The 18,375-nt window shown below is 43.1% G+C and overlaps 1 protein-coding gene across 2 annotated transcripts in view; it reads right to left on the reverse strand.

Annotated features, from left to right (window-relative positions):
• The window catches only part of ARFGEF1 (ARF guanine nucleotide exchange factor 1), a 93,951-nt gene extending 75,869 nt beyond the window's left edge, over positions 1–18,082 (reverse strand). Inside the window, exon 1 of one of the 2 annotated variants that reach the window (XM_089517425.1) lies at positions 17,514–18,082. In XM_089517425.1, the coding sequence (XP_089373551.1) occupies positions 17,514–17,637 (124 nt within the window). In that variant the 5' untranslated portion in view covers positions 17,638–18,082. The remainder of the gene's footprint in view (positions 1–17,513) is intronic. The other variant, XM_089517424.1, reaches the window with a different exon arrangement.
• Between the last annotated feature and the right edge of the window lie 293 nt (positions 18,083–18,375).

Consider the following 18,375-nt stretch of genomic DNA (forward strand, 5'->3'; position numbering starts at 1 on the left):
GGGAATTGCAGTCTGATAACACATTGAGGTCTTATACTACCCTGATCTATCGTAGGCTTTTTTTTATCCTCACTGCATTAAATGACTGCATGTGATTGGACAGTAGTGCATTGATGTTAAAACAAAAGGTAGCATCAACAACAAGTGTGTTGTTGATTTTTCCAACCTGGATCCTATTTCATGCTGAAAATGTGTTTTCTTTTTCCAAGTTTGCAAATATTTTAAATATCACATAATGTAGATCAGCAGTCTGCAAACATTTTTGGGCTACTGTCTCCTTTCCTCTTGGGCAACAATCTTAGCACCCCCAATGCCCATTTCATGCTATTAGATCCACTGTTTGTGCAGCGGTCACTCAACCAATGGCATCTTCCTCAGTCTCACCAAGCTTACCATTGATTCTTCTGCCTCAGCGTCTCATGTGTTAATATAGCAGTGGCAGCAGCCCAGGCCCACTCCTCCATCTTGCCAGCACCGACCTTACAGTAAAAGGAAGGCCAGCTGCTCAATGACTGCTCCCAAAGGGACTGGGTGCAAAGCAAGCAGTGATCAAGCAGCCAGTCAAGCAGAGACTGAGAGCCTCTTGGCCATGCTGGCAAGGCTGCTGGTTCTCCTTGTCTTTCTTGCATGACTATACTTTGACTGAAGGCCCCCCTTTCCCCCCATCACCTTTGGAGATTACTGACAAAGCCCCTAGTTGTTATATCCATAATATAGGGTGAAGACTGAGAACACACTCATCCAAAAAACAAAACAAAAAACACACAACAACAACAACAACAACAAACTGCACTGTTTTACCAATTTTACTGGGGAGAAGAGAAAATGATAGTATTTTACAACACTGCAATGTAATTCAATAGTTATCCAGTTCCTAGCGTGTTTATAGAGTTTCAGGAAAATGAAAGTGGGCAAGTAGATTTCAGAACTGTACTTATGCTGATGCCCAATGCTTCCCTCAAACTCATCCCCACTGCAGCTGTAACTCCCTGTGTAATATTAAATATTGCTCCCAAGGTCTTTGAATCCAACTGGATTAGGTTTTTGGTGCCCTAGTGACTGCAGTGGGAGGGAGAGGGGAAGTCCCAAGTCATCTGGTGTTGGGATACTGGATGATACCATTCAGTCTTGTCATATGGCATTAATTAAGAGTTGGAGGGGGTAAAAACAATCTTGAAAAGGTCCGAGAGTTTCAGCCACATATGGAAAGATTTCATTTAGTGTACCCAGGGGCATCCCTATTGGGGTGCAGGGGATGCAGAACACACCAGGTAACATCCTAATGGAGGATGACACCACTGCTCCCCAAATATCTGCCTTTGGGCAGAAACAGGTTGTGCTGTTCACTGTATCCCTTTACAATGCTACAACTCAATGGATGAGTTGGGCTGAGATGCCTCACATTTTAAATTTTTAAAAAATATATATTTTTAAATTCCTTTAAAATTTTCTTCAAAAACATCACATCTTTGCAATTTTCACTACATGAAACTATGTACATGTAAACGCATTTAGGCTATGTGTGTAAAAATGTCTTCATTTTTTTAAAATGTCCTACATTTTGCAATGCTTTGTCCTCCTTTGCAAGTATGACATCTGGTCACCCTGAGGGCAAATCACTCTCTCTCAGCCTCAGAGGAAGGCAAAGGCAACCTCCCCCCAAACAAATCTTGTCAAAAAAAGGTGATGATTTAACCTTTGTTGTTCCCTTAATGTCACTTGCAACTTATGCAACTTTAGGGTCATCGTAAGTCGGAAACAACCTGAAGGTACATAACAACAGATAAAACTAAGATAGTGAACCAAAAACACTTGGCATCTATTATTATTATTATTATTTATGGTATTTATACCCCACCCTTCAGCCCTAATGGCTATTAGAGTGGCTTACAATTATTATTTTTAATTAGATGGTTCCCTGCCCTCAGGCTTACAATCTAAAAGACATGACACAAAAGGAGAAGGGAATGGTGGTGGGAAAGGGGATGAGGTCTAGTGGTTCTTCTCTCCCTCTGAGGCCTGGACCAAGTCAGATGGATTGGAGGGAGGGCTCTTCTTCTTCAGGCTAGCCCTGGTGGAGCTGGGCCTGCCTGGTCACTCCCTCACAGGCCGAAGGATGACAGCTATCATGGAGGGAGGGCTCTCTTTTTTCAGGCTAGCCCTGATGTAGCTGGGCCTGCCTGGTCAACTTCCTTGCAGGCCGGAGGATGGCAGTTATGGAGGGAGGAGTCTCTTTCTTCAGGTTAGCCCTGATGGAGCTAGGCCTGCCTGGTCAACTCCCTCACAGGCCGGAGGATGGCAGTTATGGAGGGATGAGTCTCTTCCTTCAGGCCAGCCCTGATGGAGCTGGGCCTGCCTGGTCACTCCCTCGCAGGCCAGAGGATGACAGTTATGGAGGGATGAGTCTCTTCCTTCAGGCCAGCCCTGATGGAGCTGGGCCTGCCTGGTCAATCCCTCACAGGCCAGAGGATAAGTTATGGAGGAAGGAGTCTGTTATCTGTTGTATAACTTACACCAACATATGTTGCCAATAGGATTCTAGCTAATGGCCGGTTACAGACTGGCACTTTAGTGCGTGATGAGCACGCACTAGGGTTACAAAAGGGCGGTGCTTCCGCACTGCCCTAACCCTAGTGCGTGCTCGTCACGCACTAAACGGCGGCGACCCTTCCATACGGCTGCCGCCGTGAGGACGTCACGGCCGCGCCGCCTCTAGACGGGGCGGCGCGGACGTGATGTCCTTGCTCCGTGCCAGGGCGCTTAGTGCACCCTGAACACGGAGCAGGAAGGAGCTCCATTTCAGAGCTCCTTCCTGGTTTAGTCTGCTGGGCGCAGCCTTCAGACGGCTGCGCCCAGTGGACTAAAAGAGAAAGGGGCCAAGCGGCCCCTTTCTCTTCTCCCCACCACCGCGGGGTGTCCTTGGGGCTTGAAGCCCCAGGGACACCCCTTTTCAGGCTGCAGGGAAGCGGCGTTTTGCTTCTTCCCCGCAGCCTAAAAGCGGCGGATCGGGGCCTCAGCGGCTGCCGCTCTGTACGCTGAGGCCCCGATACTCCGGGGAAAGGGGCGGGTGCAGCCTGCCCCAAATGGGCGGTCTATAACCCGCCAATGATACTTTTTAAAACATACACAGTATTTTCACACACATATTTACAAATACGAAATGTACATTCCAGTGTAAAGCAGAATGAACAGAAAGTAAATAGGATGACAACAGTGATGTATGTATAGCAATGAACATCTGTAATCAGAACAGAGCAAAGGCTATATAACAAGCATTTATTCAAATTCTTAAGTTTTTATTTTTAACACAATGAACTCTGTGTTAAATGTTAACTTTATACAGAACACAGACTGGATCCAATGATTTCAGATCACATAGCTCCCTGACCTTTATGGAAATTTGAGAAACTCACATGGACCCTATATAAAATTGCTTGCTCAAGTAACCGAGTACAAGGCAATCCTCTTGTTATCAGTTTTCTGCTCAGGCAGAACATTCAAAAGACATAACAATTAATATATATTTGTTTTCTCCCAGGATTAGGATGCTTGGCTTTATGTTAATCATCTTGTTTAGTATCCTTACATGTGTATGAAAGCCAGTATATATTCAGCAGTGCATAAGGCATGTAGGATGTATAGCCAGTGATGTCAGTAGTAGTAGTAGTAGTATAAAGTCTCCATTTCGTTGCAAGCCTTTTACCATGTATGTTTCATTCCAGAATATATCTTTAAGGAAATATGTATCAGATCCACTGGAAGTCATTGAAGTCCTGAGTATGGAATCTTTTTTATGTTGGACAATCTGTCATAGGCCTGAAATGAGCAGGGAAGGAGATCACAGCCAGACAGCTAAACCAATCCCTTTATCTCTGCATCAATCATTTCTACCTCTCTTCTTCTTCTTCTTCGGCCAGCAGATTGTGTGGGAAAGGACAAATTCCTCTTTCCTTTGCATAGGACTTTAAAATTAAGCTGCAAGCCATATGAAATCAGGTTAAAAGCTACATATGGCCTTAGGGGCACAGGCTGAACACTCAAATTATTCTTCTTGAATTAATCTTGGTTTAATTTTTCTTTAATTTGATCTACCCTGCTTACCTCAAAAGAAACATTTGCAGGACTTGGGTGCATGACTGCAGTGTTATGAACATTTATTCAAGATTAAGACTTTTTGAAAGTGATGACAGTTTATACTTTCATATTAATTTAGATTCCATCTCCCTTCCCATTTCATCTCTACTCTTGACAACTTTTACAAAGATACTATATTGCTTATTGTTTCACAGTTCAATAGACTATAAATGTACTGTATAGTTACATTTAAAAGAAACACAATTACAGCACTTTTTCTTCCATAAGAAAACACATTTTCATAGACAGAGAGACAGAATCACAGGACCCCATTTTTAGCATTAAATGGAGATAATCTAATTTGCCAATTATATAGCTGATGATTTAGGAATCATTACGATTGTTTTCAATAGCTAGAAAATCAAATACTAAAGTTACATAATTCCCATACTGTTGACCACTATGAATGTTTATATGAGAAGCCAATCAAAAAGTGTGATGTCCTGCCAGGACTGTTTGAATTTCCCCCTGCATTTTCCTTTGTGTTGGTTCAGGCCATAGATTATTTTAGTGTAGAAAAGTTCTTTGTATTAGTTTATGGGAGGAGCTGTAGGTTTCCCCTGCTTCTTTTCTAGGTTTGGTTTGCCCTTTCCCAGCAGGCTGTGCTGTAGCTAGAGGTTTTTAGTTGGAGCAGTTTCTCTGAGAGCTAGCAGAGAGCTGTCTTTTGGTGGCAAGCAGGCCCAGACAGCCGGAAAGGGCATCTCTTACACCACTTAGCCAAATCAGTTACCATTAGCATAGAAAATAGAAGAATTTAGGAGCTGAAAGACCCTGCACCAGCTTCATTGAGTAAGGAGAACAAACTACATCGGATCCAGAGAGATGTCGTCTGGAAGAAAGCTGAACTGTAAAGTATCTTTGTTTAGAGCTGGGGAGGAGAAGACCTTTTATTTTTGTCCTTTAAATTAAATTTCCCCCCTTTTTGAACTTTACATCTAGTTTCAGATCTTTTTGGGTATCACGGTTTGTTCTCACCAGGGTACTGGCGTTGCACACCCAAACCTGCCACCACCTTTAGTTGGGTGTTTTCATAGACAGAGAGACAGAATCACAGGACCCCATTTTTAGCATTAAATGGAGATAATCTAATTTGCCAATTATATAGCTGATGATTTAGGAATCATTACGATTGTTTTCAATAGCTAGAAAATCAAATACTAAAGTTACATAATTCCCATACTGTTGACCACTATGAATGTTTATATGAGAAGCCAATCAAAAAGACTTAATGATTCAGAATTAAGAAACGGAAGAGACTATATTAAGACATTAGAGAAATATAACAATGATACTGTTAATAGCTAACTCCCAGAGTTAAATGCTGAGATAGATAAATCTATTCTACAAAATCTTCAAAGAAATTCTGGGGTAAGAGCTCTACTGTTAACCCCCCAAAAATGCTGAATCAGGAAGCTGTCAATGATGTCAAGGCTAAATGTAGTTCAGCCAAAATAAGTGGACACAGAACACACATGTGGGGAATGATACATCATTAATATTTGGGTGAAAACCACAAAACAGTATCAAAACACTCAGACAACACCAAAAGATTTTAAAAATAGGTCTAGCAAAATCATTAGTTAACAAAATCATCACCTAATGATGGTTTTAAGCCTTGTACTAGTTAGTACAAAGAATGCACTAATTGGAATTCAAAACAAACATCTGAATTGTAAATATCTAAATCTTGTTTTGTGAGAAACAAGGTAAAACAGTACAATAATCATAAGATTAGATATAAATTAGTCCCTAGAATTTTTAAGGACTGTCAAAATTCAAGAGGCACTCAACCATGTAAGTTTTTGAAGAGTACACTTTTGTGATAACAAAATCTTGTTTGAATTTTTAAAGAGAGAGGCAGAGCCACAGCTTTCCTAATTGAAAAGCTCCATGAGGCCTGGTAAGAGGGACAGTTGTACACACATGAAAACATATTTTTAAGTTTGTATCTCTGGATATTCTTATGTTATGATTGGCTTTAGAATTTATTTTATACAATGAGATAGTGTATAGCAAAAATTACAGTCAAGTGTATTTCAAGAATTACCTTGTTTGTTTGTTTTTTTAAATTAAAATACTAAATATTAAAATACTCAGATTTTAGTACCTGTTCAGATATTTGTTGACCAGAAATTTCACTACACTGAATTACTGCTTAGCATACATTTGCCAAGAAAAGAAACTGTGTTCAAGAAGAATGTGCAATGAGACATAATTTCTCAGACTAAGGGCCGAAACAGACGGTCTGGATGGGGTGGCGCGAAGCTGCCAGACCAGAAGACGGATGGGGGTCATGGCAGCTGCATGCCGCAGCCCCAATTTGATGCAGCACTGACCAAAAAACGAGTGATTTTCAATCACTCCTTTTTCGGCCATGGAAAATTCGCCTTTAGCTGCTCTTCTGTAACCCCACAGTGGCTTCCCAGTGTGTTGGGGGCTTGTGACATGTTACCCCCATGCCCCAAGAAGCCTGGAAGCAGGCAAATGTGCATCTGCTCTGGGCGCCTTCAGGGCATCATAGAGGTGTGTGCCATGTGCATGTCATGCCCCCAAGCTGCCTGCAGCTGCCCAGAAAGGGGCTTTTAGTGCCAGTCATTCCCCTAACAGTATTAAACCCTCCCCCATCTGGGTGCATACATGTGATTTTGCATACAGAAGTAGAAGAAACATGAAATCTAGCTTTAAAAGTAAGAAGATAATAAGGCAAAGAAAACTGTGGCAGAAGGAAATATATGCTGTTGAAACTGTGATATTAACTAAAGAAAGGGAGTGAAAGGCAAGATGAATCATTATAGCAAAGTAGGGAAAAATTTCCTTTGTGAGCTCTATTTACATGGTAAAATCTTGAACAACTGCAAAACTTCTAACACTTTTTTTGACTTCATTACTCTGACAATGCCTTCATTTTATTACACTATTATTTAAAAGACTCGCCATGACATTACCTTTCTGTGCTGGTGGAACTGTGTGCTCCTGCAAGGCAAGAGGTGATGCTGACAGTAGCAGTGCAACTGATGGTGTCTCATGTGTCAGAAAGGCTTTTGCTGAGGAGCCAGACAAACTGTGCCAAACAACTGGGCAGCAGCAGTAGTGGAGGAGTGGTACTTATGTCTCAGAGACAACAGCAGTGGCACTACAGCTAACATTTGTTAGTGCTGCACACAAGGAGCCACAGTAAACCCCTTTTAAGTGTCCTTTACCATGAAAACACTATAATGAGACAATCCAAAATGAAACAAGAGATAGTGGAAGACTTCCAGCTGGACGACACTCAACAAGCTACTGGAATACAGTAGACAACAACTACAAGCGGTGCAGTGGCTATAATATAACTGGACTAAAGCTAAAAGGATGTTCAGCTGTTGACAAGCTCAGAGGTGAAAGTCCAAAGCTGCACAACACATATTATAGGAATACAGAATGTGAGAAACGTGAATCAGGGAAAGCAAGACATAATGAATCAGGAAATGGAACATATAAACATTGCAATACTTGGGGTGAGCGAGTTAAACTGGACAGGAATGGGTCATTTTGAATCAGCTAATTACACAGTGTTTTCCTCAGGAAATGAAAATATAAGAAGAAACAGGATGGCATTAATAGTGAGGGCAAATGTAGCAAAAGCAGTTAAAGGATATAATGCAAAGTCTAACCTAATCAAATTTCTGCACTTTGATGCATGGCCAACATGGCTACCTCTTGATATGCTTTCAGAATTAGAGGATACTACATTTTAGCCACAACAGGGCAATCCTAAAGAGCGAGGCAAAGGACAGGGACTTAACTCTTTGAGGTTTATCTCCAACAGAGGTAAAATATTTATTTAAATGACACTACAATTGGTGTGGTTTACCTAAACAGCATCTAAAAGATTGCCAAATGCAACAACACAGAGACTTCTTGATAAATTCAATGCTCTCTGCCAATAAAGGAGGTGGGTAGCCTTGGCACAGGACAGAGACAACATGGATCACAACAGAGGTTTCTCTTCAGGTTGTTAACAGACTATAAATTTTATTTCCTGGAGTTTACAATCATTTATCTCCCTCTGCCTACATGGATATCCCTGTGTACCATCTTAACTGATAACAATTATAACAACATTTTAACAAAATGTAGGCCTATGACTCCAAGATCATCATTTTTTTCTTTTTCCTGTTTGATTTTAACACTTTTGCCTGATGAGAAAGCCTGAGATGCTTTCAAAGCTTGTATCATGTATTTTGGTTGGCCAATAAAAGTATCACTGTAGTGTGGACTTTGGATGTTATTGCACAAATAATATCATTAAGACTTTAGGGAAAACCCATCAATATATGCTGTAACCATAATACTAGCTTATGCTTCAAGTACAGAGAAAGAAAAAGAAGAAATGGAAAAATTCTGTGCTGGAGTTCAGGATAAATTTGACTAAACACCAAAATAGAAGTTGTCAAATGTAATAAAGAAAGGTTAATACTGAACAGTACAAAGGTGTCAAAAGCAGGAAAAGAAACATTCAAATTAACATGACTTGCTTATTTTATAGAGTAAGACACTGATAGAGTGCAGTATTGGAGACTACTCAACAAAACCACTTGATATATTTTAGCTGTGCTACAGGAAACCCACACTTATCTGATGGGTTAGGGACCAGAGCACTGTCAGAAATCAGAAATCAGTTGAAGTCAGTCTTTTTAAGCTTGAAAATGCATTTTGACCACCCCCCCCCCAAAATGTAAATAGCACATTATATATAACTTTTGAATGCAAAAGCTAATGTAACACACTACACACACAAAGACACATGGTTATCTTTAATGTCTCGCACAGTGACACAGTACAGTAATACTGTAAGACAGGGGTAGGCAACCTGCGGCCCGCGGGCCGGATGCGGCCCAGCGAGGCCTTGGGACCGGCCCCAGCCCGGTCCTGCCACCAATTGCCGCCGGGGCCTTTGGCCTCTCGCACGCAGGGGCAAGGGGGGGCAATTGTCTATAGAAGCCTCAGAAACATGCATTTATCTTAACATTTTTTTAAAAATCAGCAAATTTTTTCGCGTGTCCTCCATTTTTTATTTAAAAAGTGCCCTCCATTTGAAAATTTTGCCCTACATTTGTCCCGGTTTATTTATTTATTTAATTTTTAAAAAATTATTTAATTATTTATTTTTTGGCTTCGGCCCCCCAGTTGTCTGAGGGACAGCAACCCGGCCCCTGGCTCAAAAGGGTTGCCTACCCCTGCTGTAAGAGATGCCCTGCACACAATCTCAGAAGCACCATGAATGACTATACACAGATTGCATGTCAGAAACACCATGGACTGAATGCAGACTAAAGAAGCACTGCCCGCAATCTCAGAAGCACTATGGACTGAATGCTTGGGGGTGGGAGGGTCCAACAGTGCTCGATTTGAACTACTAAGGAGGCTTGCTTTGGACTCGTTGCATATTGCATATTGTACACTGCTTGCAAAGAGAGCTGGGGAAGTGGGTGCTAAGTCTCTGTCGTTGGCTCGGCACCTTTTTTCCCTTTCAGCTCGCTTTGCAAGCTGTGCACATGCGTGTGAGCAGTCCAAAGCGAGCCTCCATATGAAGAAGAACGATCACAAACACATTTTTTCCACACTTGCACATTACACAGACAAGTTCCATTAATTTGAGGAGGGGTTTTCCTTAGGCAAGCCTTTGGGATCATCCATGTGTGGGTGAGTGGTCCTAGGCAAGCTTCATAGGCAAAAGGAACTGACAAAAAATGGATCCCCTGTCAAATTCATGGAACTTGCTTGTAATCTACAAATATCCAAAGAGCAGGGTGTCAAAAATTGAGACATCAACAAGCGGCGAGTTCCTGTATTTGCACAGTTCCTTATCTAGACTGGATGACTTTCAACAAAAAAAAAGAAGAAGAACTTGGGGGGGGGGGAATGGAATAAATGCAGGCCTCATGTAATTAGATAAGGTAAATCAAATTCAAAATGCACTACCTTACATTTTCACCAGCAGAAATGAGAAAAAGACGACATCCCTGAGAACAGCTTCACTGAACACAGTACAATCTACCTCTTGCTCAGTTGGTAGACACGTAAATCAGTCAGTTAAAAAAAAACATATGGCAATTGTGTGGTTGATAAAGGAGAGCTAAAACAATACAGGCTTTTGGTACTGGACTGCAGCAACATGTTTACAGTAAAAATGCAATAAAGCTTGAGCTGGGAAGGGATTCTATTTTAGCTCATCTTACTGCAGCTGTGTCTGCCTGCCTGCAATAGATAAGGTAACTAGGGCCCCATACAGATAGGCCAAAATAAAGCTGCTTCGGGTCACTTTGGAGGTATGGTGTTTAAATGATGGAAGTGTCCTAAGAGTCCAGAAGCTGTGTCAAAGCTGTGCTCCAGTCCTTAGGACTGGAGCATAGCTTTGGTGTGGCTTCCGGCCACTTAGGATGCGTGCATTATTTAAACAGCATACCTCCGAAGTAACCCGAAGCAGCTTTATTTTGGCCTGTCTGTATGAGGCCTAGGAACTGCCTCCAGAATCCCTTACTGAGTATGCATGAACAGCAAAATAGGGAGAAAAGGGAAAGCAGAATAGCTTGCCTCATCAGCTACCTCTGGCATGATAAAAAGAAAAAGAAAAAACATAGATTAGTAGTTTGTCCAATAAAAGGGAAACACAGTCGGCCATACACATTTGCAGCTTTGACTTCTGCAGATTTGATTATTCATGGATTTGATTATTACATGTCTATGAATCTCTTGGTCCTACAGCATGACTCTGCTGGAAGTTGGCCACAGAGATATGTTAGAGGACCTAGAGATTCCTGGAGAAAACAGTTCTTGAGGCACTGATAGGCCGTCCAGTGCAATTCTATGGTCAATTTCTGGTGGGTGTTGACCACAGAGTTGCACCGGATGACCTAGATTATTAGGGGGTGCTTTCTCAGGTAAAAAAAAGAGAGTGGTTATTTATTTATGGTTTTTCCACTTTCGTGGGAGTCCTGTGCCCCTAACTCCAGCAAAAGTAGAGGGCCCGCTGTAATACAAAAAGTGGAGGCAGATGAAAAAATTATCCCTGGATATATTTTGAAGGAAGCTTTCACATGATTAGAAAGTTTAGAATGTGGTTGTTTGTTTATGCAAGGCTTACCTGTCCTGATTGTTTAATTCCATGAGAACATAATAATTTTTTAAGGGGGGGAGGGAATTTTAATGTATAATGTATTGTATTTTATTGCTGTAAGCTGCCCCAATTGACCTCAAAGGGGCGGGATGTCAATAAATTATTATTATTATTATTATTATTATTAGTTTTGAATAAAATCTCTGGCATCAAACTTTCTGTTGAAGAAATTGTGCTGAGGAATACAGTCAGCCCTCCATATCCACAGATTTTTTAATCCATGGATTCAAGTATCCATTTTTGATTTTGCTATTTTATATCAGGGACAACATTTCACTGTGCTGCAGTTTTTAATGGGACTTGAACATCAATGGATTTTGGTATCCACAGAGGGGGCTAGAACCAAACCCCAGTGGATATTAAGGGCCCACTGTATTTAGTTAACGGAGGTGTGCCTACATATAAAGAAGAAACTGAGAATGAACTCCCTGAGCCTTCTTATAAAAAACAAGTGTGTATTCATGTCCCATCAAGTCACCTGTTGACTTATAGCAACCCCATGAATTTCATAGGGTTTTCTTAGGTAAGGGATACTCAAGAGATTGTTTTGCCAGCTCCATCCTCTGAAATACATAGCCTACAATATCTGGTATTATTTGATGAGCTCTCACTAAAGTACTAACCAGGGCAGACCATGCTTAGGTGCATTACAGATCGCCCAAAACGAGCGGTCTGCCGCCGCCGCCATTTGCAGCGGCAAGGAGCCCCAGCGGCCAAACCGTGAGGCTCCTTGGCACCACAAAAAAGAAGCCCCAAAATGGCGCTTCTTCTTGCAGTGCGCTAATGACGCCGCAAGGTGTCCGCTACATCAAGAAGGCAGCGCCCGTGTAGAATGGGCGCGGCCATTTTGTACGTCCCCAGGACGTACTAGGGTTAAGGACGTGTGTATAGCACGCCCTTTCCTAACCCTAGTACGTCCTGGGGACGTACTTTACGCCCGTGTGGAACGGGCCTTAGTTTCCAAAATTAGACAGAATCTGGTGCCTTTAGATTTTAATCTTACTTACATTACTAACTAAACATGCTCTCAGTTTTTGTTTACATGCACGCACTTGCTTAAACTAACACTGATGAATATGTAGCAAATAAAATATATCCAGACCAGAATACACTGACATAAGCAGGGGCGTCTGGCACCAGGGTGTCACCCAGTGAGGGGGGGGATGCAGAGCTTTGGGTTGGGGACTTTGGGGCAGATCCAAAAGGACCTGCTCCCAGCTCCCTATCTCGTGTGGCTTTACTCTAAAGTAAAGTCGTGCTGAGCAGTGACAGAGGGAGCCGGACCCTCTCCCTCTCTGTCCCATGTGGCTTTACTTAAAAGTAAAGCAGGGCAGGGATGGGGGGGAGTTGGTCCCTCTTCCTCCAACGCATGCCACAGCGCATGTCAGGGAAGTGGGGGGCACTCAGCGGATGTCACCCCTCCTTCAGGGGAGTAACCTAGTACAGTTCGAAAACACCCTACACCCCTTGTGACGCTACTGTGCATAAATAATAGTAATACTGTTTTGTTTGAGAATATAATGTTATCATATTCTTATGCATTAACTTATTTCCACATACATCAGCCCTAAGCCTATTCACTCAAAAGCAAAGTCTATAAATACAATTAACAGGAAGATCTTTGTAAATATATTTCATACTGTAGGATGATTATATAAACAAAATGCATATTGGGACAATTTTATAAACTAGGAATATTTCAAATTTAAACATATTTTATATTAAAAACAAAACAGATAGATTTATTTTACAGACAAAAGCTATACAGAGTATGATCATTAGGAACACCTCCCAAGCAAGCTCCTGAAAACAAATTACAGTGGTTTCCAAATGATACCCTCTTGTACACGCTGCAGAGAAATGTGCTGGCCTTATACTATGCCACAAAATTATTTTGCAACCCTACTCAATGAGCCACAGCAAAAAAACTGTACTTCTAAACTGCCAAATTAACCTGTAAATAAGACAGACTTCATTTCATTATGAATCAGGGGATTTGGAGATTTAGTTCTTGCATTCCAATAGCAAAACAGTTATGTCATCCAGTTCTAGAGATGATGGCAAAAATTCACATCCAGTCCACTGATAAATAAATAAATTTTAAATTAATTAGTTCTTTTTTGTTCTTTGCCATGACTGTCAATACTTTGAGGAAGTATCTGCTCACCTACACCTTAAAAGGTTTCTATATGCAATTATAACCCCCATTTGTGATCTGTGCTGGACTACGACTCTGAAGACCAGTTCAGCCATGTTAACCCACTGAGTGATCCTGGGCAAGTCACATGCTCTCAGCCTCAGAGGAAGGCAATGGTAAACCACCTGTAAACAAATCCTGCTAATAAAACTCCATAAGTTCACATTGGGCCACCATAAGTTGGAAACGACCTCAATGCACATCACAAATTAAAAAAAAAAAGCTGTTAGTGAATTTGTGTCAAGCATATCATTCCATTACTATACTTCCACTTTCACTCATAATTTCTATTCCTTAAGCTCTGCCTTGGTCCATCTGTCAGATTTTTTAAAAATAGCAACAGAACATGGAAACAGTTCCACCCAGAGAACAAGACTTTGGAGTACAGAAATGGCCCAAGTTCTCAGTAGAACTTGATATAATAATAATTTCTCTGTATTTGTAATCAGAAGAGAAATCAAGTGGCCTTCCAGATGTTGTTGGACTGCAATTGCCAGCACTTCTCACCACAGGCTGTACTGACTAGACTTTTATCTATAAGATGATTAAACGTATGAATCTGTTAGGCCTAATTTTGGATCTTGACACACACACACAAAATCTGTTAAACTGAAGTCGTTTTCAAAACATATCAACATCTTTATTTCCATTATGACAGCCTCTCTCAACCAGATATTTTATAATGCAAGTCACATAACACTAGACCTTTGGCCATGCTGTTTGGGGCTGATGGGAATTAAGAGAGCAAAAACAACCTGAAGGCATCAAAGTGGGGAAAGCTGCGTGACTTTAAAAAGGCCCACTGGGCCTACAATAGCATACTGTGTCAAAAATGGTGGCGGAAGGTAAACAGCATTTTAAAAAGAGAATATTCTCACATCTATAAGGCTGGCCAGTGTTGTGCACAGACAATACAATTAAGTACAGAAAAGAAAATGAGAAAAACTGCAGAAAGAAAATGAGCTAACATACATTCATTTAATATAAAAATGATTACTTTGTTCTAACTGCACAATTCCATAAGACTAATTATAACAGTATGTTTAAAAGGATTGCAAATCTCAAAGTATATGACAATGAAAAGAGTGACAAAACAGACATCCACACTCAGATGGGGTTGATCCAGTTGCATCTTTAATATAGGCTAGTTTCTAATCCAAACATGTAAGGCTTCCACTGACTCATCATATTTTGAAGGTAATACTAGATAATGAGTTGATTTCAGGTATGTAATACTGTCTTTAAACACACACACCCATTACATTAGCAATACTGAGCAATCATGCTATAGCAAAACCCTACCTATATCACCCCAAATGTGTGGAGAAATTATTAGTAATAACATGTTCTTTACTTCCATGTTGTTAATTTGTAACAAGAAAGGTCTAGCACAGGGAATACATTACAGTGCATTACATGCTACCTGAACACTTAGCGCTTTGATTGTAGTTGTTGTTAGCTGCCCCTGAGTTGATCCCGACACATGGGAACCTTGTGGATGAGGCAACTCCAAGACTCCCTGTTCTCCATTGCTTTGCTCAAGGCCTGCAAATTCATGCCTGTGACCTCACTGATTTATTCTATCCACCTAGCAAGTGGCCTTCCTCTCTTCCTCCTAGTATTATTGTCTTTTCCAGTGAGTCCTGCCTCTTCATGATGTGGGACGTTATCAGACAAGAGAAACTGGAAGTATAATCCAATGGCAATCTGAACGCAATCATGGGGTTTAACGTTACTGTGTGATAGACTACTACACGCAATTTTGGGCAATGGGAAGTCTGTCCGAGCGCAATCATGGCGTTTCACGTTATTGCACAAGAGGTGATCACACACAATTTTGGGCAATGGCAAGCTATTTTCGGGCAATGAGAAGTCAGTTCAAACGCAATTTGCATTCACGTAAATTTGCTGAACTAGTGAATTGACGTGAATGATTTCTGGCCCCACTTTCTTTTCATTCGAAATTAAAAGAAATTCCTCCCGTGTGATAAACTCCACTGTCAAAGTATGACATGCTCAACTTGGACATCTTGACTTCCAGGGAGATTTCAGGTTTGGTCTGTTTCTAGGGCCCATGTGTTTGTCTATTTGGCTGTCCATGGGAAGCACCAAAGCTCAAATGCACTGATTTTTCTTCTGATACTTCCTTGCTTTCACTTCTGTCCAGGAGGACTTCCAACATGTCCTCCATTTTGAGCAGGACTCAGAAGCATGCATTTACATCTCTATAAATACTTTTAGCTTTTACTCTGTAATATTCTCAATTTTTTCTTGAATGCCCTACATTTTTGCGGTGCCTTGTCCTTTTTTGCAGTTAGGAGGACATCCAGCCACACTTTTCCCTTACTGTCTTTCATTCTGTTCTCCTTTTTCTAGGACATGTCCCACGTTCCCACCTTACAAATAAGTCCAGGAGAAATTCCAACTTGTCCTCCATTTTGAGCAGGACTAAGCAGCATGAATTTACATTTTTATACATGTTTTTGTCAGCCTTCATTTTGTTGCGTCCTCCATTTGGCAGTTCCTTCTCTGCCTCTGGGATTAGGAACACATCTGATCACCCTGTCCCCTTACTGTCTTTCGGCTCTGTCCTAAAATAACCACACAACACATAATATAAACCCCACTCCTCTGTTGTTAACTGTTGTTATTGCTTTGTGTTTTTTCAAACTAATCCACACAGATGTCCTATAAAAGACGCCTTGTACCATCGCCGCATCCTCCCTGCGGCCTGGCTGTCATTCCTTCTATCTGGACAACAGACTCTCCATTCAAAGAAGAGCATCGGTTTCAAAGGCTGCCTCCATCCCTTCCTTCCTCCGGCTTCCGCCTCTCCTTCCCGGCCTTGTCCTTCCAGGTCAGCTCCCCCTCCCTGCACACCTTCTCCTCTGCCTATTCATGCAGGGTGTGTTTTGTCACTGGTGGAGGCCAGAGGGGGTGGCTGGGAAAGAAAGCCATGTCAAAGGCAGCCCAACACACTTTGAAGGCTGCCTCTACACTGCGGAAATAATAATCCCGTTTGGCACCAGTTCAACGGCCAGAGCTCCATGCTGTGGAAGTCTAGGAACTGTAGTTCTGTGGGGCATTTAGTCTTCTCAGCCACAGAGCTCTGGTGCCACAGCAAACTACAATTCCCACGGTTGCACAGCACTGAACCATGGCAGTTCCAGCGGGTTCAAACTGGATGATTTCTGCAGTGCAGCAGGGCCCTTCTCTCCTTGAATCCCAGCCCAACATTCAAACTACAGGGGTCTCTATGGAAGAATATCCTACAAAAGTCTGGTGCCACAACAAACTACATTTCTCGACTTCCTCAGCATGGAGCCCTGGCAGTTACTCCACCTGGTCCCTGATTTAGTACATTTCCTCACATTCCATAGTTAGAGCAGCACCAAACTGGATGATTTCTGCAGTGTGGAGGCAGCCGAACCTTCCTTGACCAGCGCTTCTGTCCTTCCTTCTGCCCCCACTGCCCCATCTCCCACCTGCAATTGGGGGGCAGTGAGGGGACAGGAGGAAATAAGGCCAGGGAAGGAGGGGGAACAGGGGGACAGTCTTGTCTGGAGAATACCTGAAGAGCCTTGTTTCCAGTTGGGAGGGAGACCGTGAAGCGGGTCCAGAAAAACCCCGCTGCAGAATACAGTCCAGTTCGAGGCCGCTCTAGCTGCCCTGGCCCAATGCTGGGGGATCCTTCTCTTTATTGGCCACGATGAAACTACACTTCCCAGGATTCCCTTGGGCGGCGAAGTCGGTCTCAAACTGGATTGTTTCTGTAGTGTGTTTTGACAATGGTCTTGTGTCCATTTGGGGGCGGAGGTGGGGTCACAGCAGCAGGGCTGTTTCTCGGGGGAGGAATAGTGCTTTCCTTGGCCGGCCCCCGAGGCCCTCCTTTCTACCTTTCTCCCTTTCCTCTCCCCGCAAGGCCTCCTGACAGCCGCCTCTCCCATCCCTCCGTCAGGTGCCTCAATATCCCTGTCCTCCACCCATCCTTCTTCCTTATACAGTACCGCCGCCATCATTTACCGAGGGCCACCTCGCAGGCTTTGCGCAGCTGGGAGTGGTGCGCCTTCTTGACCTCCTTGTCGGCCAGGATCTTCTCCAGGGCCCGCGTCAGGAACATGTTCTTGGTCTTCTTCCCCTCATGCATGGGAGCCAGCGAGGGAGGGAGGGAGGGAGGGAGAGGGGGCACTGATCGCCGGCTTGAAACGGCAACGACAGGACGGGGCTCGACGGGGCCTCTGGATGCGGAGCGCTCAGCTCCGTCGCCCGCTCGCCGAAGCCTCCATTTAGCGAGAGCCTCCTCTCCTCCTCGCCATGTTGGAAGGAAACGACGTCAAGGCCGAGGCCCCAGTGGCTGCCGCTGCGGAGGAGGAGGAGGAGGAGGAGGAGGAGGAGGCGCAGCCGCAGGGAGGGAGGGCGAGCCCAGCAGCAGTAGCCCCGCTCCGGCGGCAACAGGTGTGGAGAAGGCGGGGCCTAGGCCTAGCCTTCCTCCTCCTCCTCCTCCTCCGAGGAGAAGAACGAGGAAGAGGCCTAGCGCCGCTGAGGTAAAAAAGGAAACACCGCCAACGCCGCCTCCCTCAGTGTATTATTATTATTACTGTTATGTATTGGGCCTAGCTTGCCGCAAGACACTCTTCTAGAGTAGTGCCGCTATATATACTCCACTTTCGCCCCTCCCCCGTTGCATCATGGGACTTGCAGTTTAAGGGAAGGGGCGTTTAGAATGCTCAGCCACGGAGCTCTGAGGCCTCGCCGGACTACAAAGCCCAGAGTGCAACGGGAGGCAGCCCTGACCAACCCAAGTGGCACAGCAGCAGCCCTGTAGAATAGTGTACCTAGGTCCTAGGACAGCGATGGTGAACCTTTCAGAGGCCGAGTGCCCAAA

Source organism: Sceloporus occidentalis, unplaced genomic scaffold (assembly GCF_023333645.1).
Source record: "Sceloporus occidentalis isolate IW3139 unplaced genomic scaffold, rSceOcc1.0.p SCAF_3, whole genome shotgun sequence".
NCBI lineage: Eukaryota > Metazoa > Chordata > Lepidosauria > Squamata > Phrynosomatidae > Sceloporus > Sceloporus occidentalis.